A 25,248-nucleotide genomic window follows, 5' to 3' on the forward strand; every position below is an offset into this window, starting at 1 on the left:
GTGAGCAGAGATAGAGCAAAGAAATAAATGAGTAAATGCAGACGGGGGAGAAAAGAGGTGTTACAGGGAAGAGTGGGATGCAGCAAGCTCCTATTATTTAATCATAGCAGCACCTGGTGGCTGCTGCTGTAATAGAATCTACTCTCCTCTTGCACTGGATTTATGATGTTTTTCTCTCTGTGTTTTTCTTCACCAGTCTCAATGTGAAGCTATCCCATGATGCAACATGCGTCCTCAGCACCTGCAGTGACAATGATGGCCACCCAGAGTGTTCCTCCACCATCGTACCAGGAGAGCCAACAGGTCAGAGGCTTCATCACATTAGACATCAATGTTTCAAGTCACAACTCTTTGGCTGAATCCAAATGTCAGGACTTCCTGGGAAGTCTGTGAGTGCTGAGTGCTGTTCAAACCCACAGTTTAGCCAGTCCAGGGTTCCTTAAGCAGACCCTCTGCAGACTTACAAAGAGTCCGCTTGTGGTACCAGACTATAGACTATACTGATTTTGATAACCCACAATTGCAATGAGGACGTGACCATACACATTTCTGACAAAAAAATAAGCTTTTTATGAATATAAAAAAAAACTTGGGGTGCTAGAGCACTGATTGCAAGCTTGACTCCCACTCTCTCTTCAGCTGTCCTTTTACTAAATGCAAAAAGCCAAAAAAATACAAAAAATACAAAAAAAAAAAATACAATTCTTGAGTCATGCTGGTCAGAAATAACCATGTCATGATGAGTGTCTAATGGAGGCTTACACAGCCATGCAGTCGCCCCCTCTCAGACATGAAGCGATGATGTCAAACACACAGTACATCCATGAAGGCTCAGCTATCCACTTCTCTAATGGGCCCTGGAAAACCTCCGCCAGACTACGTAAAACAGCATCTGGCAGAGGCCAGGGAGCTCGCTAAACTACACTTCCTCAATGTAGGACGCCCGCCTCTGATGTCACGTCTTGTTCAAAATTGTCGGGTTCAAAATGTAGACTACAGACCGGAAGATTTTTTAGGTGATCCACCGGTATATTCTCGTCGTATTTCGGATTCTCTATCGCTCTGAGCCATTGCCTGCAGAGAAATTGGTAGTATTTCACTCCTTTCAGAGGGAGGGGCACAATGCATGCTGGGTGTTGTAGGAATGTAGACTGGGCCAAACCACAAGCTGCTTGTACAACTTTCTCAACAGCTATGGCGCCAAATTCTATATTATATATATCTATAATATTATTGCTTCTTTCTTTTACAGAGAACACCAGGTTGACTGACAGTGGCTTTTTCCAGGGGCGAAGTGCTCCTTTAAGAATGAATTAAAGGCCCTTTCTTGCTATGAACAATGGTGTCATACTGAGATACTTTACTCTCTGTTTCTTTTGGGTTTGTTTTATCTGTGTCCTTCTGACTTGTTTGAAGTGTGCCAGGCTCGTTGCAAAAAACAAAACAGATGATGTCATTATTTCCATGAACCAACCAGAATTAAGAAATCTAAACTTTTTATTATCTGATGACAGTTAATTAGTTAACATTTCCTGGTGTCAAAATCCTGGATGAGCTTTTATCTGGACTTTTGAGACACCTTGACATTAATTTATTTATTCATTTGTTTATTCTCAACTGCTGTTGCACGGCCTGATGTAAAGTTGACCATTAAAACAACAAATAAACCACACAACGTGTAAAAAACAGAACAAGAAAACATGAACAGCTAAACAGGCTAAAAAAGCTATGCTGCCTATCATGACATCCAGGGGCCTATTCTACGAAGCGAGTTCAACAGACCCGGGGTCTCATTTCCTGATCTGGCTTCACTTAACCTGACAAAGGAGATCGCGCTGAGCGGTCACACGATGCTGGTTTCAACTCGATAAGTCAACCCAGGGTTTCTATGAGCGTGTTCACATAAAGGGACGTTGTTGGGAGCAAATGACCAATCTAAACACGGAAAAGTCTGCCGTCAGCTGATCGACATATTTTACAAACTCAGAGCAAACTATGACTTTACAAAGATATGAAGAAGTTACACATAATCAAGACTAAAGTTCCCTCAGCTGCAGCTGCTGAATGCAGGAAGGACAAATACTAAAATAAATACAGACTGTGTAAATGTGCAAATATAATAATATCATTGCTCCATCATCAGAGCACCAGATAATAATTACAACACTCATGTGTAACATTAGATGTATTTTTGTGGAGCAAATAAAAATAAATACAAAACCACAATTTAAAGCTTACTGTCATTTGTGTTTTTATCAGTCTCTGTTGTAGATGTATATCAGTAAAGCTCGATGAATATCTTTCATGAATATATTTCATAAAATCAGACGGTAAAGTGGAAGTGTTTGACCGCTCTCTCTCCCTCCTCCCTCTCACGATCTGCTCACAGAGCTCCTGAATCAAGAGACCTGATTGGTCAGTAGGTGGTGATGAGTTCAGGTGATTTCTTATGTCCAACATAACCTGCTCTGGAGCAGGTTAGGTGTTCAGCATAAGTTAAGAAGCATAAGAAGTGAACCACCTTCTTAGTACTGAAAACTCGAAGTTAACCCTGAAGTTACCGGAGCAGCAATAAGGCAATAAGGAACCTGAGCACTGGTTAGTCTCGAGTAGCTGAAGAGAAAGGAAAGTTAATCCAGACATATAGTACCTGGAGAAGGTGGTGGAATTTACCAGACTGTGTGGGCCTCTAGGTCATGTTATTAATCCAGACACGTCTGCTATTTGTTTCTATCTATCTGTTCCATTATTGGAGATTTTTGAGGGTTGAGTTAAACCAATGCAAATACACACGAATGATCTTGTAATGATCTGTAACTTGAGGCTAAAATTAACTTCACTTTTGGCCTGAACACAGCTTTAGGGAGTTTTCCCTTCCTCATTGGGAGTCCATGAAACTGCTGGGCGGAGCTTCTGAAGAAGCAAGTGAGGGTGTATTTATTTGGTTATCTCATGTCCCATCTTAGACATGAGTCTAACCCTGTAAGAGTAATCACACTGTATGTTAAAGTGTAAGAATAAGAGGACGGGCCCCAGCCTGCAGTAATCAACACAACACATGATGCCACTAACAGGTCAGAGTAATTAACGAAGCCTCTCTGTGGCTGGACTCAGGCTTTGTCACACACTGCAGACCACCCCATTGCTGGGAGGTAGAGCAGGTTCATCCGACCGCCTAACCCTCCTCCTCGTCCACACCACCTCCGTCTGCGTTCGCCCTGAGGATTAGTGCCGAGGGAGAGCTCCCGAGCTGCAGTCTGCGCACTCGGCAAATGCAAATGAGAGCTAGTTAAGTGTGAAGAAGCTAATTTATTTCCCATTTGGTGCTGGGATTAAGACTTGAAGCTTCCTCCCATCCAACCCCGACTCAGGAAAAAAAAAGGGTGGGGGTGCGGTTGTTAGACTCATTTCCTGAGAGAGAACGATTGAGAGAGGAAAGTGGGGTAGAGGATGAAGAAGACAACAGTTCGTCTACACAGCATCAGCCCACAGCACTAATAACATCAAAGGAAGCTTACACATTCTGTAATGTCTCCATGTTGGAACACCTCAGGTGAGAGGAGCAAAGTGAATATTCAGCAGTATATGAACACACTGTTTAGCTGCCAAATAATAATTGATTATTAACGTTGAACAGGACTCTGCATATGACCTGAACATTCCTTGTTCACTTACGGAGTCTATCCTTCCTTATTCATTTTGCTTAACAGCTTCATTACAAGGCTACTGACCTGTCAGGCAATAATGATTCACTCCAGCTACACCCTCATTTGTAGTCTGTGGGCATCACCTGCATGTTGCACCTTATTGCTTTTGAAGAGTGATTAAAACATTACTCAGACCGAACAAGCAGCCGTGTGGTCATAACACGAAGAGGACGAAGTCAATGCAATGGTTTTACATCATAGATAAAATGGATATTTTGGTCATGTGATCTTCAAATTTGACATGATTGACAGTAGTTTGGTTAGTATGTTTAAGCGACTAATTAAAAGAAAAGTATGTGTTAGTCTGTCTGTGATCTGAGTCCATTCATTTAACATAATTAAATCGCCATGAAAACATTGAAATACTTTTTCTTTCTAATTTGTTTCTTGAATTTATGTTTAAAGGCATGCTAGTGGCCCATCTTAAACATCTCAACACCTACTACTTCTACTTTCGTTGCATTTGTTGCCAACTTTCAGAAGCCCTGCTGCAATACTTTGGTTTATGATCAAACACCTGCAGGACTAATAACACTCCCATCAGCCTAAGCTGTGCATTGTGTTTAGCCATAAGTAGCAAATGTTAGCATGCTACCAATAAACTGTATAAGCAATTGACATAGCCACCTTGACTTCACCCATTGGTTTGTCGATTAGAGTACTACTACCACTACTGCTACAACTAGCCTCAAGTTCAGCATTGTGGCTGTCAGCATCTTGTTTTTTTAGAGCCAAAAGAGACCATATTTGGACAAAAGATTGGATACACATTGCTACATCTCTTTGGCAAATTGCCGTGATAGCAACTTGTCAATCACAGGTAGCCACGCCCTAAACCGTACCCTGCTTTATCTTCTATTTGACTCTTAATGGGAGCATAATTTACAAAATGAACATAATGCTGATTTGAAGAAGACTTGAAACTAGAGATTGAGACCATGAACTAATTTACAAAATGTTTACTAGTGTATTGAATAAAGTGAAAAGTAGGCTTATTTTCTCATAGACTTCTATACAATTTGGCTTTTTTTTGCCACCAGTGGAGTCGCTCCATGCTGGCTATTAGAAAGAATGCGGTTCAGTGTTGCTAATACTTTTGAAGCCAAGAGGCTACATCCACTTCTTATTTACAGCCCATGCTGCTAAAATGTTGACATTAACAATCTGAAAGTGTTTAGCACTTGAATTTCCCCTCGAGGATTAATAAAGTATCTCTCTCTATTAGCATGCTGACATGAGCATATTATATATATTTGTTTCTTTTTCTTTGGATTTTCACTTCTTGTTGAAGTTGTATCTGTAGTCATCCATCTTTTCTTTGTTTGTTCAGCCATAGTAGATTACTGTTTACTCGCAACACTTGCAGAGACTGGAAAAGCAGGCGCTTAGCTCTGCCTACCCTCTCTGGTAGACCAACCACTGCTGGGAGATGGAAAACGCTTCACTAACTGGGCGCCGCTTGGGATTTCCATAAAACTGCAAATACAAAGGCTTTCATCAGTGGGCCATAGGCTCAATCACCATTGTGTTACCTCATTCAACGATAGATTGTGACTTAACAGACATTTATTTAAATGAAAATCTTGGAGACCATCTGTTTAATATTGCCTCTCAGAGCCACTACTATGGCTATGGATTCTTACTCATATATTGATCTAACAAGATGAGAATCATCCATTAAACTCTTACGCTAAAGAACTAACCTGCAAAAAACTCAAACCCTAACATTATAGTTAAAATATTTTAATTGCCACTGCGACGTGGCCATGGCTGAGCAGAAGAAAATGGATGGTTTAAAAAATGACGTTTTAATTTGGTCATTGTTCTTTGTGTCACCAGATGACGGGCACCACTCAGCAGAACACCAAGACCCCCCAGGTCCACATCCCAGCAGCCTCTGCAGCAGGAAATACCTCTGTCAGTGTGACCCTTGACCCCCAGGCACAGCTCGAGTCTGACAAGAGGGCCGTTTACAGGTTGGTTCAATCTCCCATGAGAGGTTCAGGTGTCATTAAAGGGCTTGTACGTCTATTTTGGGGGAACAATGCACAAATGTGAACTCCATATTATATAGAAATACCAGAAGTGTGACAGCTTTTTGTTTTAAAGACTGATAAATGTGCATCATTCTGCATCTGAATTCCCCCTCACTAGTTCGTCCTTCTAAATAATGACTCCATTTTCTCTGTAGCCAAACACAATCAAAAAGAAGTTGCACTAAATTGACTTGATGTGCTTCTTGCCGACAATGTGCTACAAACACTCGTGTTGTTTTTAATATATTCTCTTAAACTCACCGTGACATAAAAGCTTTTAAAAACAGTACTTGAATGTTTTCTCCTTCAATTTTCACTAAGTGTGGTTCATAAGCAAAGAGCACCTTCAGTGAATGCTTTCACTCATCAAAGGCAGCAGAAGCACCATGAATTTAACTCTCTTTGAGTTTCATAAATTGGCTTTAAAATAAGCATTTGATATTCTGGTAATAGACCGGCTGTTTCTCTGACTTCTACACAGTGTATGCTGGGATAACCTCATGATTGTGATTATAAGGCTGAGACAATGAATGGATGCTTTTGTGTCATTGTACTGGATACGAAAAAACACCAATGAGGGCGAAAGGAAACCAAATATCAAGCATTTTAAAAAATGTTCATCATCAAACAGAGATGTAAGGTTTGTGTGAGGTTTGAATTGTAAATCATCATTTATTTCTCTTTCACGCCAACAGTCATTTTCAAAGGTAAGCATCACTCTTCAAGTGGTACAGACCTCATTGTGGAACTACATATACCACACTCCAAGTGCAAATATAGAAATGGGGGGGGGGTCAGTGCAAAGGGGCTGTATCTTTTGAATGGATATTCTCATATTGTGCATGGATTTTACATTTTGGGGTGTTTATTGTTCACAGTGAAAAAGTGAAAACTGCATAATTCCGTGTTTTTACAGAATTACATGTTTAAAAAGGTCGCCTCTGAAATGGGCCGTTCAGCTGCAGGTTTCTACGCAGAACCTTGCTTTCACTGAAATCGACTAATCATCATTCACCCTCATTCACCTCAGGCTGCCTTCTTGCACTAGCTTTTAGTCAAGTCGTCATCAAGATTTCAACTTACCATTCTGATACCTCCTGGCGATTCTAGTACATATAAGGCTGAATAACCGATCCTAGAGCAGCCATGTTTTCTACAACTTTGGAGTGGCAGTGCAGTGTGGCCGCTCCGCCACGTAGAATCGCACACGTGGGAGAGGAGCTATGCGGTAGCTCCAAATACTGTCAGCCAATCGTGGCTAAGGTCTGACCTTTGAATGGCAAAACAGCTTGTTTGTTTCAGGAGAGAGGAGAGGCTCTGAAACATAATTACATTAAAACTTGTGTACAATTGTTAAAAAAAAACTCCTTTAATATGTGTCCGAATAACACAGCACATATACCACCTGTTTGTTGAAACCAGTGAGGAGCTTTCATTAGACCTTCAGATGAATTAGTTGTGAGGTGTAGGAAACAGATTGTGAAATGTATATAAGCCTTTTGCCTTACTTGTCTTTTGTCACACTTATTTTAGGTTGTTTACAGATTTGTTCCACATTTTATTATTTAATTCACCTTGTAGAAACCCTCGAAGGCACCACCTTGTTGTAGGTGCAGAAAACAAGAAGAAAAATCACTGCTGGAAAAACTTAAAAAATAAAAAGACACCTCTCTCCCCTCTCAGCTTATCACTAGAATATTGATGCTCCCTCATAATGAGCTTGTATTATCTATTTATGAAGTAAATTATTCAAAGTACAGACATTTTTAATCGAGCTGGCTGATCTCCTGGTGCAGGCAGCAAACCAACAACTTACTCTATCTGTAGTGTGATGTGAGACATGAGCTGCCCCGCACCGTCTGGCGCAGCCCGTCCTGTAACGATGACACTGCAGACTCTGTCGGGCGTCTGTCCCGGCTCCTCAGGTCCCCCCCGCGGGTCTCCACCGCTGCTGTCTGAGGAGGTGCGAGCCCCTGTGAGGCGAGCTGCTGTAAAGTCCTCGGCAGCTCCTCTGAGATACACGGCTGCCTTTGATGTGAGCAGCCATGTTTGGAGCAGCTCCGGGTGGTGGGGGCGGTAGGGGAGGAGAGGGGGGTGTTTCAGCTCAAATCAGGCCCTCTTTCTCTTCCACATGGTTTCAGGGTCTCCACTTCCTTATTCTGTCTTTCCTAAACTGCACAGTAAAAGGGAGAGAAGAATACAGACGTAGCAGCTAAACAACACGATTATCTTATACTGTAGACCTTCTTATTTAAAAGTCTATTCAGCTCTATTGTTGTCTTACAGAGAATACATGAATGTTAATAATGCTAACGTACTTTATCAGCTTGATTGGAAGGCTTTTATCAGAGCTGCAGTCTTTGTATCCAGTCTTAGGTGTGTTGTTTATGTAAAACTGATTCAAACATGCAGCAGTGTGTATATGGTTCAGAGTGATACAAGTAAAGTGAGCTGCAACTAAACAGATCAACTTTGCACATTTAAACATGCACTACCCACACAGAAAACACAACCAAATACACATATGCATCGACTACAGCCTAAGTGTACTTATGCTAAAAGCTGGCTAATATGACTTGGACTCGCATGCACGCTTGTTGTTGCCATAGTCTGTGACTCATGGAGTTATTCAAGTTGGCTATCCATCAGTGGTGTTGGAGATTAATCTACAAAGTGATTTGTTTTGGCTAAATTTGACATATTGATATTTTCCCAGATATCTGCTGTTAACCTCCTGTTAGCCTTTTGCGTATCATTAGCCTGCCAATTTAAATAAGCTTACAGTGCACACAAGTACATACAATTATGCAGTGGGAGGCAGGAATTAGACTTCTTTTCTTGTCCATAAAAGTGGACTTACTTGCTGACAGTTCTGAAAGTAACTACTAAAGTTACAGCTAGCTAACATGACGTTAGTTTCTTTCGCAATTAGCCTAATTTGCCTGTTTTTGTTTATTTGCATGTTTTCTTCAATTACATTTAATTTAAGGATTATGGGAGTATTTCAACATATTACGGATAACACTTTATTTCTGTTCTACTGTGAGATGATACAGATATGAACAACCTGTCTGTGCTTTGTATGAAGCTAACAGGGAGCTAGGAGCTAACAGCTAGCCTGGCTCTGTTTAAAGTGGGAAAGTATGCTGTACACCATAAATAAAAAAAATGAACAAAAAAATGTAAATTAACCCTGAATTTAAACAAATATCATGAATGAGGCTTTGCCTGTTTGGCTGTAACCAATTTGCATTAAACCAAAATAGGTGGAAGTGTAACACAAATAGCATTGTGTTAACATTATTTCCTCAGACCAAAACAACAGTAGTAGTTTAGGTTAACCAAAAATAAAGCATGTGACACCCTGTCATTGAAATCTCTGTATTTTAGTGAATCACAAAACATTTGACCAGATAAATTAGACCCTTATGTGGAAAGGGTTTAAAGTACTACATTGCTGTAACTGTGTTTACATTAGTGTGTTAATGGTTACACCTGCAATGCTAAAACATTTTATATTGTTTTGAATATAATAGTTACACCAAATATTGAAATATTCAAAGTTAACATGCATGCTTACAATATATATATATAACAATATAATGCCAAGATTTTTAACAGCCTGCTTCGTATTCATGTAAAGAGGCAGAGCTTGTCGCTAGAGTTTGTTGGACAAATACTAGTTCCACAACATCCCTTTATCAGGGTCCAAATTATTTAGTTTTACATTGAAATAAAGCTGCACATGATCAGTGTTTGTAGGTGCAGCCCTGTTTTCACGACTAACTTGACAATTATGGCAGATGGTCAGTGGCCCAATGCTTCAAAATATGAAGATCTAGGTATACCACTAGCATCATTTCATGTTTTATGTGCTGTTTTAGTCAGGTGACGAAGTAAGAAGAGCACAAACGTTTGCTTGGCGTGGTGATTGGTGGACAATGGAAGTTATACAACATACATACTTTAGTTAGGTCAAATTCAACAGTTACATATCAGACATTGCTTTAAACCCAAACCGCAATCTTTCTTCCTAACCAACTCATGTTGGTGCCGAAATGTAAACACACTGCAGCCGCTCCACGACATTTCTGATGTGTTCATTTCTGTTGCACATCCCAAACTACAAACACTTGAAATATTTCTCTGTAAGCCTTCATTTGAAAGATGTTTTTACTGACTTGACTGCTTTATTTTGAAAGTCTAAGTGGACATTGCGTAAATTGACCGTGGAGCCCTGCATATGCAAAACTGACACTGGAGGTGTACCGAGATCATCATATTTTCAAACTTAGGAGCATTGACCGAGCTGCAGCTTTTGACGGTACAGACCTCGCAGTATTTTAGTTTGCGGTGAGAACGTGTTGAAACAGGGGCACAAAGGGTAAGAATAGAACAAGGTGGCGACATGAGTTACTTACCAGTTAAATGGTGCTTTGGAGAATATCGAGGAAGCAGCGTCTGTACGTAAATGTGTAAGACGCCCAATTAAAATGTTGCAATCAGCAGTGTGAGAGTCATCAGTGAGCTCGGGGAGCAACGCGAGCGAGGATTCAGCAGCATGAGCTGTTAAAATGTGATTATTTGTAGCTGCTAAGTGAAATCCTCGCTGTTCCCTCTTCAGAGGAGGCCGAGCACATTCAAATTTTTTGAATTATTTTTGTCCCACGCAAGGAGCTAATTACTAAACGCACATTGTTACCTTGTTATAAACACAATTAAATTTGACTTCTCGAGTCACGGCTCCCACAGTGAGTCAAATTATGCAAAAAGACACAAATAGCAGCCTCTCTTTTTAAATACCAGTCTGATCTGCCTGTGCTCCTGCCTCTGCTCATACGGGGGCTGTAGACTTTAAAAAGAGAAAAGAATCAACATCTCTGCTACTTTTCTTTAATTATTTTTGCTCAGGAAGTCTGTGTGGGCTTTAATGTGTCTTTTCACTAATTGCTAGAATGCCGACTTTATGAGGAGATGTGTGGTTTCCTCTCTGCCTCTCTCTGTCTCTCTGCACACTTTGTTATTAGCAGCGAGTAAATGTGTGATAGGGTAATTAGCCTAATGAGTTGTGGCATTTACTATAAAGATCCTTCTGGATTCTCTGCATCTTATTAAAAAGCTAGTAGGCTTTTGTTTGTCAGGATGTAGCGTTCGCAGCTGACGGAGGCTGATGCTGCTCAGAGATGGAAACAGGCACTTAATTAAAAGAGACTTCATAATAGTGTTTTTCTTTATAAACACAAATGTTCTTATGATTCGTAGAAACAAGTGGAGGAGCCGTGTTTACCAGAACACGCTGTTTTTAAGGTCACACTTTTATCAGTGTGTTAACTGCTCACTTGCCGTACATGTAGAGAATTCAGGGAATGAGTTATAAACAGTAACATAAGAGTGTTTTCAGAGGTCATACCAGTTTGTACATGACTGCAGGATACATTCACTAACATGGTCTATTCCAGCAACAGAGCAGACTGAACTGTCTGGCCCTATCATGAATTAATCATAAATCACAGAGGAAAATATAAAGCCACATGTACTATATTTTAAGGAAGTGCATATCTGTCCATGGTGCATCAATGGAACCAGTTACCTAATAAATATGGGCTGTAAGCATTATAATAAAGTATCAACTCTGAAGTAAGGTTGTCAAAATCTTCAGTACTTCGATATTTTTCAATAACACGTTTAACTCAGATGACGTTTTGTGAAGTCCTTTTGGGGTCTTTTAAAAGACAAACAAGTTGCGTTAGCGTCTATTGCAGACAGACAGAGAGCAGAGAGACAGCGCTGTCACCTGGTCTCTACTTTTTCCCTTAGTCCTGACCTGCGGACTGTTGGCTTTGAGCTGAACACCACTGCACAATTACTGACACCCAGAAATGTCCCAAACAGCAGAGTAAGAAGAAAATGAGAAAATACCGGTAAAGGGCAGATTCTCTAGAGACAACTAAACACTTTTTCTTATGTTTATGATTGATGGTTGAGAGGGTAGGCGAATAGAGAAAACCCTGCTCATGAAGCCTTTCATTACTGTAAACGGTCTGTTAAATGAGTTGGTTTTATGTCTTTCTGTACCATCACTGTGTGCAGGGGGGGACCATATCTTTTAAATGGATATTCACCGTCATTCACCTCAGGCTGCCTTCTCGCACTAGCTTGTAGTCAAGTTGTCGTCAAGATTTCAACTTACCGTTCTGATACCTCCTGGTGTTTCTGGCTCGTACATATGAGGCCGAATAACCGATCCTAGAGCAGCCATGTTTTCTACAACTTTGGAGTGACGGCTTGTTTGTTTCAGGAGGAAGGAGAGGCTCTGAAAAATAATTGAATTAAAATACATATACAATTTTTTTAAACCAAACAAACTTTACCAACGTCATTCAAAAACACATTCGAATAATAGAAAACTGATTGCATAGCTAAAACATGTCCCCTTTAAGAGTTCTTTTTTTGTTGCTGTGGTATTGAAACAGGTAGCCTATGGAGTATTGTTTATATCGTGTATCGTGACTACTCCGGAGACTAGTCATGAAAGCTATTTAACAGACTATGAAAGCTTAGATTATATGATGATTTTAAATTTGATTTAAACACAGTAAGACAGAACCTACATATAGGCCCTGTAGGCTGGATGTACCCATTAACATTCACAAGAGTGGACACATTTTCATTCACAGAAATGAATTAGCTGGAAAAATATTGTTTAAATCTCACATTCAGAAGAATATTATTCTTATTTTTGTATATAGTATATACTTTTCTGGTGTCTGTAGATAAAACAGTTATTCCTGCCATTTGGGATATAGGATGTCATTTCTGAAACAACAAAGAGATGCATACAACAATTTGCAGGACTGCTACCTGGTGATTTGGACATTGTTAAAAACACTAAAATGGGTCAAAAAGGCTCCAAATATCAGTCCAGTGTTGTGGACGCCAGGCATGGAAGTGTTAAAATAAAAGAAACTCTTTCTTATATTTCTTGCAATTCATCAAACTCATTGCACACTCTATAGTACAAGTTGTATACATTACTCATTTTGTTTGCATCAGAAAGTGATGGACGAATAATAAGAGATGAATTGGATTGATTCTGTTTTTTGACAAAGTGTGTTTGGATGCCTGTTTAAAGATGCCAGTGTTGCAGTGCAGAGCCCTGTATGGTGCATATTATCATTTACTCCCTCCATAGTGGGTCTTTGCTGAAAGCCTCTCTCATGCTGGTCAGTGCGGCTGTTTTGCATTGAGACTGGATTTAAGGGTTTGTGCGTGTATTTGAGGGAAGGTTTACATGCCGTCATGCTGACAGTCGACAATCTCTGAGAGAAACAGGAACTTATTATTCATCCTGGCTGTGTTTATGCTGGTATACGCACTCGTTGTTAATGGCATAAAGGAAGTGAAGGTCTGACGACGTCTCGTGTCGAACACATCAGGAGGGAGTGTGTTTAATTTCACACATCACACCAGCATTCTCCACGTCTGTGCCGGCCTGTGTTTGTCTGCCTCTGTAATGCACCATAGAGTCTGTTTATCCTCACTGACACAATGCATCAATGCATCCTCCAGCACTGTGCAGCTCATCCAGCCGCGCACAGACTCGCATGTCTGACGGGCTTAAAACAGGCCGTGCCTCCTCCATTTAGCAGGTCAGCGTGTGTCTGTGCTCAGCTGCTGCTCAGTGCAGGAAACTGTGTCAAAGCTCAAGTAGTTTTATTGGCTGTTTCTTTCAGATACTCGCTTTTATGAGTTTCCTCGCCGCTTGACTTTGGATGAGAAAGGAAGTGCACAAGTTATTTTCCCTTTTTTTTGCTCTTTTCTGTGGAAACTTAGTTGTATATGTTGTATAGTCTTGGCATTAAGAGTGGCCTATATAGCATGTATAAAATGGTCATCCATTCAGACTGAAGTTATCTTCATGTCTTTGTTTAACTGATGCTTTTTGTTTGCATCTTAGTGGTCAAGAGTTTTTGCAATTGTAGGAAGCCTGAAAGGAATACTGCAGACAAATACTCAGTGTGAACGTTTCCTGCTTCAGCGCCCTGACCGACTTATCGTTCTGCACCAGAGCCAAAGCTGTAGCTAGCGTCAGGCCTAACTCCCGTCACTTTGACACGCCACCAGAAAGAAGCAAGCAAGACACAGGAACTCGGCTTGAGTCTTGAGGAGTCGTAGGCTTTATTACACACAGCCTTATTGTACAGTCGCTCTGTAACTTTACTAACACACACTTCCACTCTCTCTCACTCACTCGCTCTACCATCCACACTTGCGCACTCAGCTATTCTCAAACAGAGCTATGCTTCTAGTATAACATCAGGTTTGGTCATAGTTACATACACTTTATACTCTGTTGTCAGTTTTTAAGGCACACTCACATGGCGCAAATGTCAATGTATTGTGAAGCAACAGTCCTACAAGAAAATCTGACCTTCATAAAGGTTGTAATTTTGAATTTTTACACAAAAAGTTGTTGATTTAAATAGATGACTGTTTCAACGATTTGGAGCATGTAGTTGCTGTTGAACTGTTTTGTTTTAGCAAAACCTTTTCCCTCCGAACTTGTCCAATGTGGCAGATGGTCAGTTGCTATAACTTTAAAATATGAAGGTGTATCTTGTTATCCCTTTGGCAGAAGTTTTGCACATTCAGGGCTTCCTGCTAAAGTGAGAAAATGGAACATGTAGTTAAAAAGTAAGTAAGTAAGCGACCCTCAGCAACAAGGGTTACACTTTCAAAATAAAGCTGAATTTTATGAATTTTGGATGTGCAACAATAGTTACCCAGTGGTCAGTGTTTGGTAACGTTACTTAAGTAACTCGTAACGTTACAAGATTACTGCCTTTAAAAAAGTAACTTGTTACGTTACTGCGTTACCTCTTGAGAAAAGTAAAGCGTTAGAGTACTTTTGCTGTTGTGGAGCTGTGTTTAGCTGCAGATGCGTCTTCACATTTGAAGTCGAGCTCTTCACAGCTGACGAGCACTTATCCTCCAGACACAACTTACATTTCACCGTCATGTTGTTATCATCCCTTTCACCCAAACATTCAGAATAATGTGAATATTTCCACAAAGTAAACACTGTCCTCTTTGACATCTCGCTTGCTGAATTAGCTAGAAACGCATGCGCACTGACACAGCTGTGTTTACCTTCTGCTGTTACGCAGCTACCTGCCAAGAAGGAGGAGAGAAACAGAAACAGAGCTTCAGGGTGGTGATAAAAGGAAAAGGAAAATATGGCAATACATTTCCTGTAACAGATTACTTTTTGTGAAAAAGTAACTAAATAACAGATTACTTGAATTACAGAACTAACGCGTAACGTTACCTGTTACAACAAAAAAGTAATCTGAGTACTCTGATTACTTTTTAACGCAATAACCCCAACACTGCCAGTGGTTAACTTTAAGACATGAAAAAGCATAGATAAGCATTAATAGTATCCTAAAAAGCATTGAGATAATAAGTTATGTAACTGATTTATTGATTGATAGATACAGTATCTGTATTTCAAACATGTTAAAATAAAAGTAGATACATAACTAACCAAGAAATTAATATAAAATATGAAAAGTAAAGCTACACAAAAACGTAACAATAGTTCCAATTCTTATAGAACATATACGGTTAAAATGTTAATTTTTTTGTCCTTTTATGCCTTTATTTATACAGAGAGAGAGGACAGTGGATATTGGGAACAGGGGAATAGAGTAGGGGATGACACGCGGCAAAAGGCAGAGGGTGGGAGTTGAACCCAGGGCCGCTGCATCGAGGACTGTGGCCTCTGTATGTGGGACACATTATTTAACCACCGAGCTAAACCAAAGCGCCCATATACTATTGATTTCACACAGGAATCAAACCCTTTCGCCTGGATCAAAGTCCCATGTTTGTTTGATCCATCTATTTGCCCTGGCCATCATCACCCCTCGCTGACTTTTGCACTCTTCATACCACATCACCTGACTTCAACTGCACATCAGAATTAGAAGCTAGAGGCTGCGGCCAGGAATTATGTTAAAGAGTGCTTAGATTGTCAAATTTTGTAGCGTTGGGCAGCTGACTGAGATGACGTAAAAGGCTGGTTATGATGTTTCTTTATACCCTCATAGACATGAGTGAGGAGGACAAACCCTATAAGAGAAAAATCTGTCAGTCCATGGAGACCATAGTCTCTTGAATGATCAATTGAATCAACACTGTTATAAAACTTCGTGGAGGTAGAATCTCTATCTATATTGTGGTGCTCCCTCACTTCTGAAACCTTTGTCTTCAGGTTTATTTCTAAACACTAGATAGACAAATAGCAGCTTATACTCGTGTCATCTTCTTCACGTACTGTGAACTGAATCCCACTGAGAATTCCAAACAGGGAACTGTGGACTGGGACTGCATCGCTGGTTGTGTTTTTTGTTGTGAGAGAAGTCGTACAAACCAAAGGCTGGATGGACTTTTTTGGTTCAGGAGGCCTCAGAGAAACAAAACCCCAAGTGAAGTTCAGGACCAGACACAAGAATGAAAAGGGGAGTTTGAAAAGTAGAGAAAGGAGACAGGATTTATTCAGATAGTGCCTGGGGTACTTTGTGTGTGTGCGAATGTTTGTGTGTACCCCAACCTCATACACACACACATCCTTACACAGGGTGTGCTTCAGACATGTAGCCTGGGGAAACGGGGGCCTTGTCGGGAGCAAACGCAGCAAGACTCCAGCACAAACTGGCTTCTAATATACGGGGGTACAGCAGGCCTGATTAGGCTGGCAAACAGCGGGAGCACACAGTGAGAGAGAGAGAGAGAGAGAGAGAGAGAGAGGGAGGCCTCCCCTCGCTCTCTCAACACGCACATATTCACATAAACACATACCTTCATACCCCTCCCCCCTCTGTACCCCCTTGGTGGCCTGACAGATTACTGTGAAAGGAGGCAAGCCTGACTCGTTCCATAGACGCCGCTGCTTTGATTGCAGCTTGTTTTCATGCACAGCTCTGCATCTGCTGCTTCAACAGTTTTTACTGTCTGGAAAAAAAACAATAATCATGGTGACAAAATTAAAATGATAATCTGTAAAAAGCTTTTGAAATACATCTCTGTTGAGTCACAATCTTAGGCCAAAGTAAAGTCAACATGGTGGTGATTGAGCCTATGATAAATGATGAAGCTGTTGCACTTGCAGTATTCTTTTGGTATCATGAACTGGGTGTCCAAAATTGGTGTGCATCATCCAGCTGTCCCTGAGGAGTTGAGTTCCCTTTAAGTAATGTTCAGTATGTTAGTAAGGTTAGTTGCGTTAGTTTGGTTAGTTATAAGTAATGTAATCTCTATTTACAGATTCTACAAAGAAATGTAGAATTTTAGGGACGGTAAGTGTTCTGGTTTCTGTATGTACTACGTTTGTAGTCCAAGTAGTATTGTCCAATCACGTATCAGCAGGCTGCGATGCATGCAGGAAAATCTGTGTGGAGAGCAAAAGCAGGCGGAATGTAATCCACCGTGATGACATCCCGACTCCATCAGCGTCATCTGATGACAATGTAGCTTCTTTTTAATCACTATAAACAAACATCTGCAGTAAGTTCAGCTAACAATCTGTTCTAGATCTAAAATTCAACTTGAGATAAATCCTCTTTACGCTGTGTCACGAAAGCCGTCCAGCGTTTAGATTTCCCGACTTTCTCGAATGCATCACAAATGATGGATCCGACCTCCATTCAACAAACGAGCATTTTAAAGTAGTTTTCTTCTCCTCTTGAGGACAGACCTGACAAAGCTTCATTTTGACTTTTTACTAATCTGCATCATGATGTTGAGATTTCAGAAAACTTAAGAGCCGTTAATTAAAGTCAATCACAAAAAAAGCGGTTATTTTTCTGTAAACAATGCATCACAAGGAAAAGTACTAATAAATAGGCGGAAGTATTGCAAAAGATTATGCATTCTATAAATATCAACATGAATACAAATCTAAATATGACCAGAAAAATATTATTGCATATAATGAACACAATATAGCCAGATATAGAAAAGTATTATTGCATATGGTAACAAATATAATATAGCCAATATATTTCTCAACAAACGAAGTGTTCCCACTGAACTTGCTCACCTTTAAAACAGTTTGTTTGAGCTACATCTAAAAGTTAGTGTAGGTTGGACTTACAATCATTAAGTTGATTCCAACTAAACCATGTTCCCCTGCTGCAGAGCAATAATTTCCTAACAAATTTCATTCACCCATTCACATTCACACTAAAGTGCCCAACTGTCAATCAGTCATCACATTCACAGACTGATCGCTACAGTATGCCACTGGAAGCAATTTGGGGTTCAGTGTCTTGCCCAAGGACGCTTCAACATGCTGGGGATCGAACCTCCAACTTTCCAATTGAAACACGACCGAGCCGCAGCCGCCGGTTGTGTTCACAGTATATTTCCACTGCACCCAAGTCACAAAAAAGATGCAACAATTTAGGACTTCTTCAATTGAGAAGAATGAGAAACCACCTACATTTGATGCACAGACACATTCATTTATATTTACCTTAATAATATATAAGAAAGAAATTACAAGCATGACCTTTTCTTTGCTCGTAAGGACCAGGGGTATTGTTGTTTTTGTTGATAGGGAGAGAGGCCAGTCATTGTTTACATTTAATTTAAACAGCTGTTGGCTTGAATGTTGAGACTGAAGGTTTGATGACTTTTGATGCAGTATTTAACAAAGAAATCTACTAAATTTGAAATGAAATCATTTAATGTAACTCTTGGACACGGATTATGTTTTACCACCCTTTAATCAAACGTCAAAATCATCGTGGCAACTTACATCCTTTGTCATCCTCTGACTCTCTGACCATAAAGCAGATGTCAGTGTATCTGCCATGTCCCTCAGCTTCATGTTTAAGTCATCACGTTCCCCCGCTGGCCTCTGATTCTGCGTTTTGGGCTTTTGGTTGGTGACCCAGCACGGTGCAGCGCTGGAGGGTGGGGACCGTGCTGACTCCACTCTCTGGCCGTCCTGTAAATCGCTCTTTTATGGCCCCTGTAATGATCCCCCAGCCGGCAATCTCCACTCCGCCGCACTGCAGATAGAACCTGCCGCTTCTGGCAGCCGACACGGGGGGGACTCTGGATGGTTGCAGGAGGTAGAAGAGAGACTGGAAAACACACATCGCGTGACCATGCACTCCCTCCAAACACACACACACAAGCAGACACATGCAGCTATATTCACGTTCATAAAAATGCATGCCTTTTCACACCCCATCTACCTTAATCCTAACTTCCTGTGTAAAGGTCATAGAAAGCACCAAAGGGTGGTGTTTTTACCTCACTTTGAGCTGGCGAAGTCCAACTGTGCACACTGGTACGTCTTCAAGGAGAGACGTTTCCTCATGCAAACCCAGATTGTCTTGATGCGTTAGCCTTTTACATCATTGAGCCGCAGAGCACCAATGACAAGGTAGAGCTTACAATTCCACTAGAACACCAACACTACAGCTGATTTCAAAACCTTAGAATCATCTTTAACATGAGAACAATTCTGAAAGATGTTTGTTGCTCTCTTAGTGCACAAAATCTCAATTCAGGCTAAATAAAATCAGGTTTTAAAAAAACCCTGTTATGCAGCTAAATGATGGATTGAATATGTTTTTTTAAAACTAAACTTATGTTTTATTATAACTATTTGGTTTTAAGGCTTGTAAACACGTCTGCACAGCCCTACGAGACTAACTGCAGTAACTTAATGGAGGGAAAACTAAAGGTATTTAAGTCAAATTGCACTTACTTCACTTGTACGGTAGTTTTATGCCCAAAAATCATTACGGCTGATTTGACCTTTGAACCAAAAATGTAATCACTGCATTCTGCCTTTGCTTGGCCTTAAAGGGTTCGAAGCGCAATGCAACAGCAAAGTGCAAAATTGTTGTTTTCTTTCTGCTTTTTTTTGTGTCCTGCTGAAAAACACTCACAGAAAACACAATAGTGGTATATAATATCATCATATTATACCTAGATAAAACCTCTATCTGCAAGTGTTGGTTTTGCATGTGCAGGGCTTTAGCATTAGGTTTGACTCATAAAATAAAGTGGCCAAAGTAGTTACAAAAAAATATGCAACACGAAGTTACCTTATATGATAAAGCTTCCTGGAAAACATTTCCCCCTTTATGATGCAACTATAAGAAAAACATGTGGTTAACTTGTGCAAAATGTGCAGCTTGGTTGAGTTTTGAATCAAAACTTCTTGATACATTTAGATCATGGTTTGGGTTGAAATAAGTACTTATGTACATACCTGAATATGTAACCGACACTGTGCAACTATCGCATGTAATGCAATCTCAGAGCCCATTGGCTATAGTCTGACGATGATATAGCCTCTGTGGTGAACATGTTGGGCGCTTCCGGTTTAGCCGGCGGTTAGTGATTAACGACTTCCAGTCAAGACTTCCTTTTCCGCGTGCTGCATTGTTTACAGAAAAAGAAACAGATTTAAGACTTAACGGCTCTTAAGTTTGCTGAAATTTCAACATCATGATGCAGATTACTGAAAAGTCAAAATGAAGCTTTGTCAGGTCTGTTCTCCAGAGGAGACGAAAAAACTACTTTAAAATGCTTGTTTGTTGAATGGAGGTTGGATCCATAATTTCTGATGCATTCGAGGACCTCTGAAAATCTGAACGCTGAACGGTTTTCGTGACACTGTGTCAAGGAAATTATCTCAAGTTGAATTTTAGATCTAGAGCAGATTGTTAGCTGCTAGCATGCAGATGTCTGTTAAATAAGAAGCTAAATCATTGTCAGTTGACGCTGATGGGAGCCGGGATGTCATTGCGGTGGATTACGTTCTGCATGCTTTTGCTCTCCACACAGACTGTTTCTCCTACATACGCTGCAGCCAGCTGATACATGATTGGTCAATATTACTCAGACTACAAGCGTACTACATACGGAAACCAGAACACTTGCCATCCAAGATTTCTATGTAGAATCTGTAAATAGAGATTACATGTTATGTAACTTAAAGAGAAGTGAACGTTGAATGTTGGTTTCACATGTAAGTCCAATCTTTTGCCCACAACCACCACTCCAAACTAACTTTGGCTTCTTCATACTATGACACCTGACTTCAATGGCTCATCGAAACAATAAGCTAAGGAACAGAATCTCTACTAGTGTGGTGCCTTCAGCATCATACTTTGAAGCATTGGGCCCCTGCACAAGGTGCCCTATAAGACAAGTAGACAAGTGGGTAGAAGAGGCGGTTTTTAACTCGGTCACCACAGTTTATTAGATCAGATCTGGGAACATCCAGGAGCATCTTGTTTTTCGACCTTAGTGCTCTAAATGGAGTACTGCTAGATAAGGTCAATTTTGGATTTAATAAGTGTTTTTAGATTTATTGAAATAACGGCACCTTTACTGTCAATAGTCAACATGTCTGCTTTGGACCTAAAGAACAATAACAGATGGAAATACATTCTCATGGTACTGAGGTACCTGGTCCTGTGACATGTAAATGACAGAGTAAATAGCCTGATGGTCTTACCGGCCTTAGGTTAACAACTGCTACTTTTTCCGATAAGCTATCGCTCCTTAGTCTTTCCAGTTGAAAGCTAGCAAAACTGGCTATAGCTCCTTGGTTAAGCACGATACTGTGGCACAAGTTTTTTTTTATGTCCAATCTGTTCTATTGAGCATACTATAGTATGACTCTCACAAGCACAGGCAAATTACGTATGTGTGTAAGTCTAAAACGTGTCTTCATGTCATAGTTTACATCACACAGATTCTCACATGTAATCACTGTATTTGCTTTGTTTTTAGCTATTGTTTAACTCTATTTACCAGTCAGTAAATATGTTGTGTACTCTGTACCTCTACCCACAATGCCCCTGGGTCCTGCGGTGCCACATCTCCTTGACAGCAGATATCAGTGAATAGATGTGTGCGTTTTTATGTCTGTGTGATGTTTATGAAGCAAGTCACGACTCAAACAAAGCCATTTTGTCGACACAAGTGGGCTGACACGTCTTGTTCTTCTGTGTTTATAGACACTTAGACTCAAAAAGAGAGGAAGAAAAGTTAAATATTCTCGCCCCATTGGCAGAATTAAGCACGTTCTGTAATAAAAATAACACAGAGGCTGAATGTGAGAGTAAATAACTTGTTAAGACACCATCTGCAGTTCTGAGCGTCACCCTGTTTTCTCTCACTTAGCACCCCCTCTCCTTCAACCCCCACCCTAATTCTCCTCGGCCCCCCCACCAGCAGACATTAAACAGACAAGGCAGAGGCTCTCCACTCTGCACGTGACGCTCCTGTTTAGTATTCCTGCCACGTCTGGCTGAGGGAGCGGCATTAAATTGGGATCAGGCAGATTAGAGTATAATATAGACGACTATTAAAGGCTGCAAATGAGAGCCATGGGTTAGAGCCTGAGCAGGGGCCCAGCCTGCCTCCATGTCAGTGCAGCCCCCTGCAATATTCACTCACCACTCACACAGGCACGCACACACACACACACACACACACACACACACACACACACACACACGCATGCATGTCCACAACAATGAGACAGTTTGAAATAAAAATGTGACCTCCAGTCGTCATTAAGCAAACAATTACCATTAAAGTAGAATTATTGCTGTCTTAAAGCTGTGCCACATTTTTTAATATTATTTTGTGTTCTAAATGTCTAAATGTTTTTGAATTTTCATTCAGCCAGCACCCACAAAACAGGCTGCAATGTAATCCTTATTGGCAAATATTCCCCATCAAAGTATGTGCACTGATAACTGTGGCTTTGACAGTCTCAGATTATTATTCCCAGTGTCTGAACACATTACAGAAAGGATCCATACAGCTTTTTGTGGCAGTAAGATCCTTTTTTAAAACCAGAAACGGCTGTGATATCCCTCTCTTCAAAGCCACCAGACTCCATTGAGAAAAACAGTGGTTTAACATGCTGAACATGGCAGTTGTTGGTCGCTGACTTGACGGGTTAGTTTCTTTGTAATGTTATGTGGCTAAAGGGTTAGCTTTGATCAAACACAATATTTGTGTAACAAAAATTGTCCATATAAACTAACTGATGGAGGCAGCTGTACACCAGAAACTCCCGTGTTCTGCAACATAAAATCACATGGTTTGTCTATGGAGTTTGGTGGCTTTGAAGAGATCAGTGTCGCTAACAGCTGGTTTTGGTTAGTTAAGGATTTAACCTTAAGAAAAGTACTTAACTGTAACGATCCTCTCTATGATATTGTTTTTAGAGGATTAAAATGTACCCAGTGAAGGGTCAATGATGCCAGTGTTGTGACCAAGTCATCTTTGCTCAAGTCTCAAGCAAGTCTCGAGTTGTTTTTTCTTGGGCAAGTCAAGTCAAGTCAAGTCGAGTCCTTAGTTAAGGCAAGTCCCGAGTCAAGTCACTTTTTTTCCACCCAAGATCCAGCACTCTTACCTGTAGTATCCGGTCTTTATAAAGAGAAAAGACAAGGTGTTAGTAGCCCACAATTACACCCACACCTAAGGGCAATTTAGAGTCACCAAGGAACCTAACGAGCATGGAAGCCGGAGACCCCAGAGGGAACCCACGCATGCACAGGGGGAACATGCAAACTCCACACAGCAAGGCACTTTGTCCAAACCGGGGTTTGAACCAGTGACCTTCTAGCTGTGAGGCAACAGCGCAAACCATATTATTTCATGTTTATCTTACTTAAAGCAATTCTCGTTTGTACGGGTAATAACACGGAACTTTAATTTACGTCTCTCATCTCATGACGAACATAACACAGCGTTGCACCTGGTTAGTAAATCAGCATCAGTGCAGACTCGCTGGTGGAGAGTTTAACGCAAGCATGCAAACGGAGTGGAAGTGTGTGGGGAGAGGGTGTAGGGAGTGGTTTGGGAAAGGCCCACTGTCACAAAAGTGTACAACTCCTCCAGGAATTCTGGGACAAAAAGACTGAACCAGTTTTCATCATAATCCATTTTATTTCACAATTAAAACAAGACATTAAAATTCTAAATGTAAGTGTGTATTTAAGCGTATATAGTCCTGCATTTGTCTTTCTGTTCTGTGTTAACCCTCGCCCAGACTCAACTCATTTCAAACTTAAATAACCTGTATGTATTATAATAATTAGTACTTTTTAAATCCAAGTACTTGCTCGTGGTAGATACATGTTGGCTCTCTGTAAATAATATAACAGTAAAGAGTAAAGTCTACAGTCTGCTATATTTGTAAATTTCCTGGGATAACTTTCATGATGACTTGGCGCTTTATACTGTTAATAAAAATGGATTAATTGATCCTTGTTTGTTTGCCGTTTTAAAAGTTAAAAACTTTACTATTGGATTGGGTTACGTACCTTGAAGCAGCCTCTCTGCAAACCCTGTAAAGCTAAACCTGATGTGTGTGGAAGTAATGAAAAATGCCACAAGTAAACAGCTTAAAAGGGCTACGTAATACACTGCAGAAGGTTCTTATCTTAATGAATTTGACAGGGACACATTTTTAGAAGTTCCCCTGAGTTTCCTTTAAGTCTAAGGTAGGATAAAGTCAGTGTGTGAGAGGATGGAGGAGGCAGAGTGCACAAAAGAGTTGGGATTGAATTAGGACTAATATAACCTCTATAATATACAGTGTAATGCTTTGAGGCACACATTTTAATCTACACCAAAACTTTTAACTCTCCTGTCCAAGTCCTTCTCCGGTTTGAGTGCTCTGCAGTAGACTGTCAGCTCAATAACTTGGCATGTACATACAGCAGCACAGTATGGCCCATTGCACCGTGTATCTGGGGGATCTTATGTGAGTGACATTCCCTATAAAAGGCAGATGGTAACAATGTAGGTGACACTGTGCAGCCTGGTACTGTCAGTGGACCATATCGTTTCCACTTAAAGATCTTTCTTGATCTCAGGCTGAACCTTGTTCGTATGTTCAGCACGTCCTTTAGGGAATGTCACGGAGCTGCTGTCCTGTTAACAGTACAGAGAGGAGGGGGAGAAGGGTTTAAGAGCAGAGCTGGTATCATGTCTTTAATTTTTAGAGTCCATTAATGTGTCTTTGGCAAAAGGCCGTTGTGAAAGTCTTGCATGGGTGACATCAATGTGGCACCCTCCTTCCCAAAGACTTGGGGGGTTCTGAGGGATAACGTTCAGAAATATGCACATTATTTGTATCAAAATCCAAAATAGCAGCGTGTGGGAAGACAATGGCCTTGAGTTTTGTGTTGTTTATCATATTTTTTGGGGGTTTTTGTTTAAAAAATATTTTTTAAGGAAAATTTTACAAGTTCTTGTTGAAAAATAGTGAATTAAATTTTCACAACTTTGATAATAAGGCACTGAATGTATTTATCCTGGAGGATGCACTGCTCAGATAAGGGTAGAAAACAGGCATAATCACTCACAGGTATTCTTGTGTATTTTGGCATATACTCTATAGGTAATCAATAATACAAAGGTGTGAAATATTGATTGCTCATTAT

At 40.4% G+C, this 25,248-nt stretch overlaps 1 protein-coding gene across 1 annotated transcript in view; it reads left to right on the top strand.

The window, feature by feature from the left end:
* The window catches only part of LOC138602911 (homeobox protein PKNOX2-like), a 122,333-nt gene that overhangs the window by 78,731 nt on the left and 18,354 nt on the right, over positions 1–25,248 (top strand). Inside the window, exons 3-5 of the mRNA XM_069674540.1 lie at positions 197–303; positions 5,547–5,683; positions 6,439–6,450. Coding sequence (XP_069530641.1) covers positions 217–303; positions 5,547–5,683; positions 6,439–6,450 — 236 coding nt within the window. The 5' untranslated portion in view covers positions 197–216. The remainder of the gene's footprint in view (positions 1–196; positions 304–5,546; positions 5,684–6,438; positions 6,451–25,248) is intronic.

The sequence above is a fragment of the Semicossyphus pulcher genome, unplaced genomic scaffold (genome assembly GCF_022749685.1).
Source record: "Semicossyphus pulcher isolate SPU_LCO1_2020_fin unplaced genomic scaffold, fSemPul1.0.p SCAF_10, whole genome shotgun sequence".
In the NCBI taxonomy this organism is placed as follows: domain Eukaryota; kingdom Metazoa; phylum Chordata; class Actinopteri; order Labriformes; family Labridae; genus Semicossyphus; species Semicossyphus pulcher.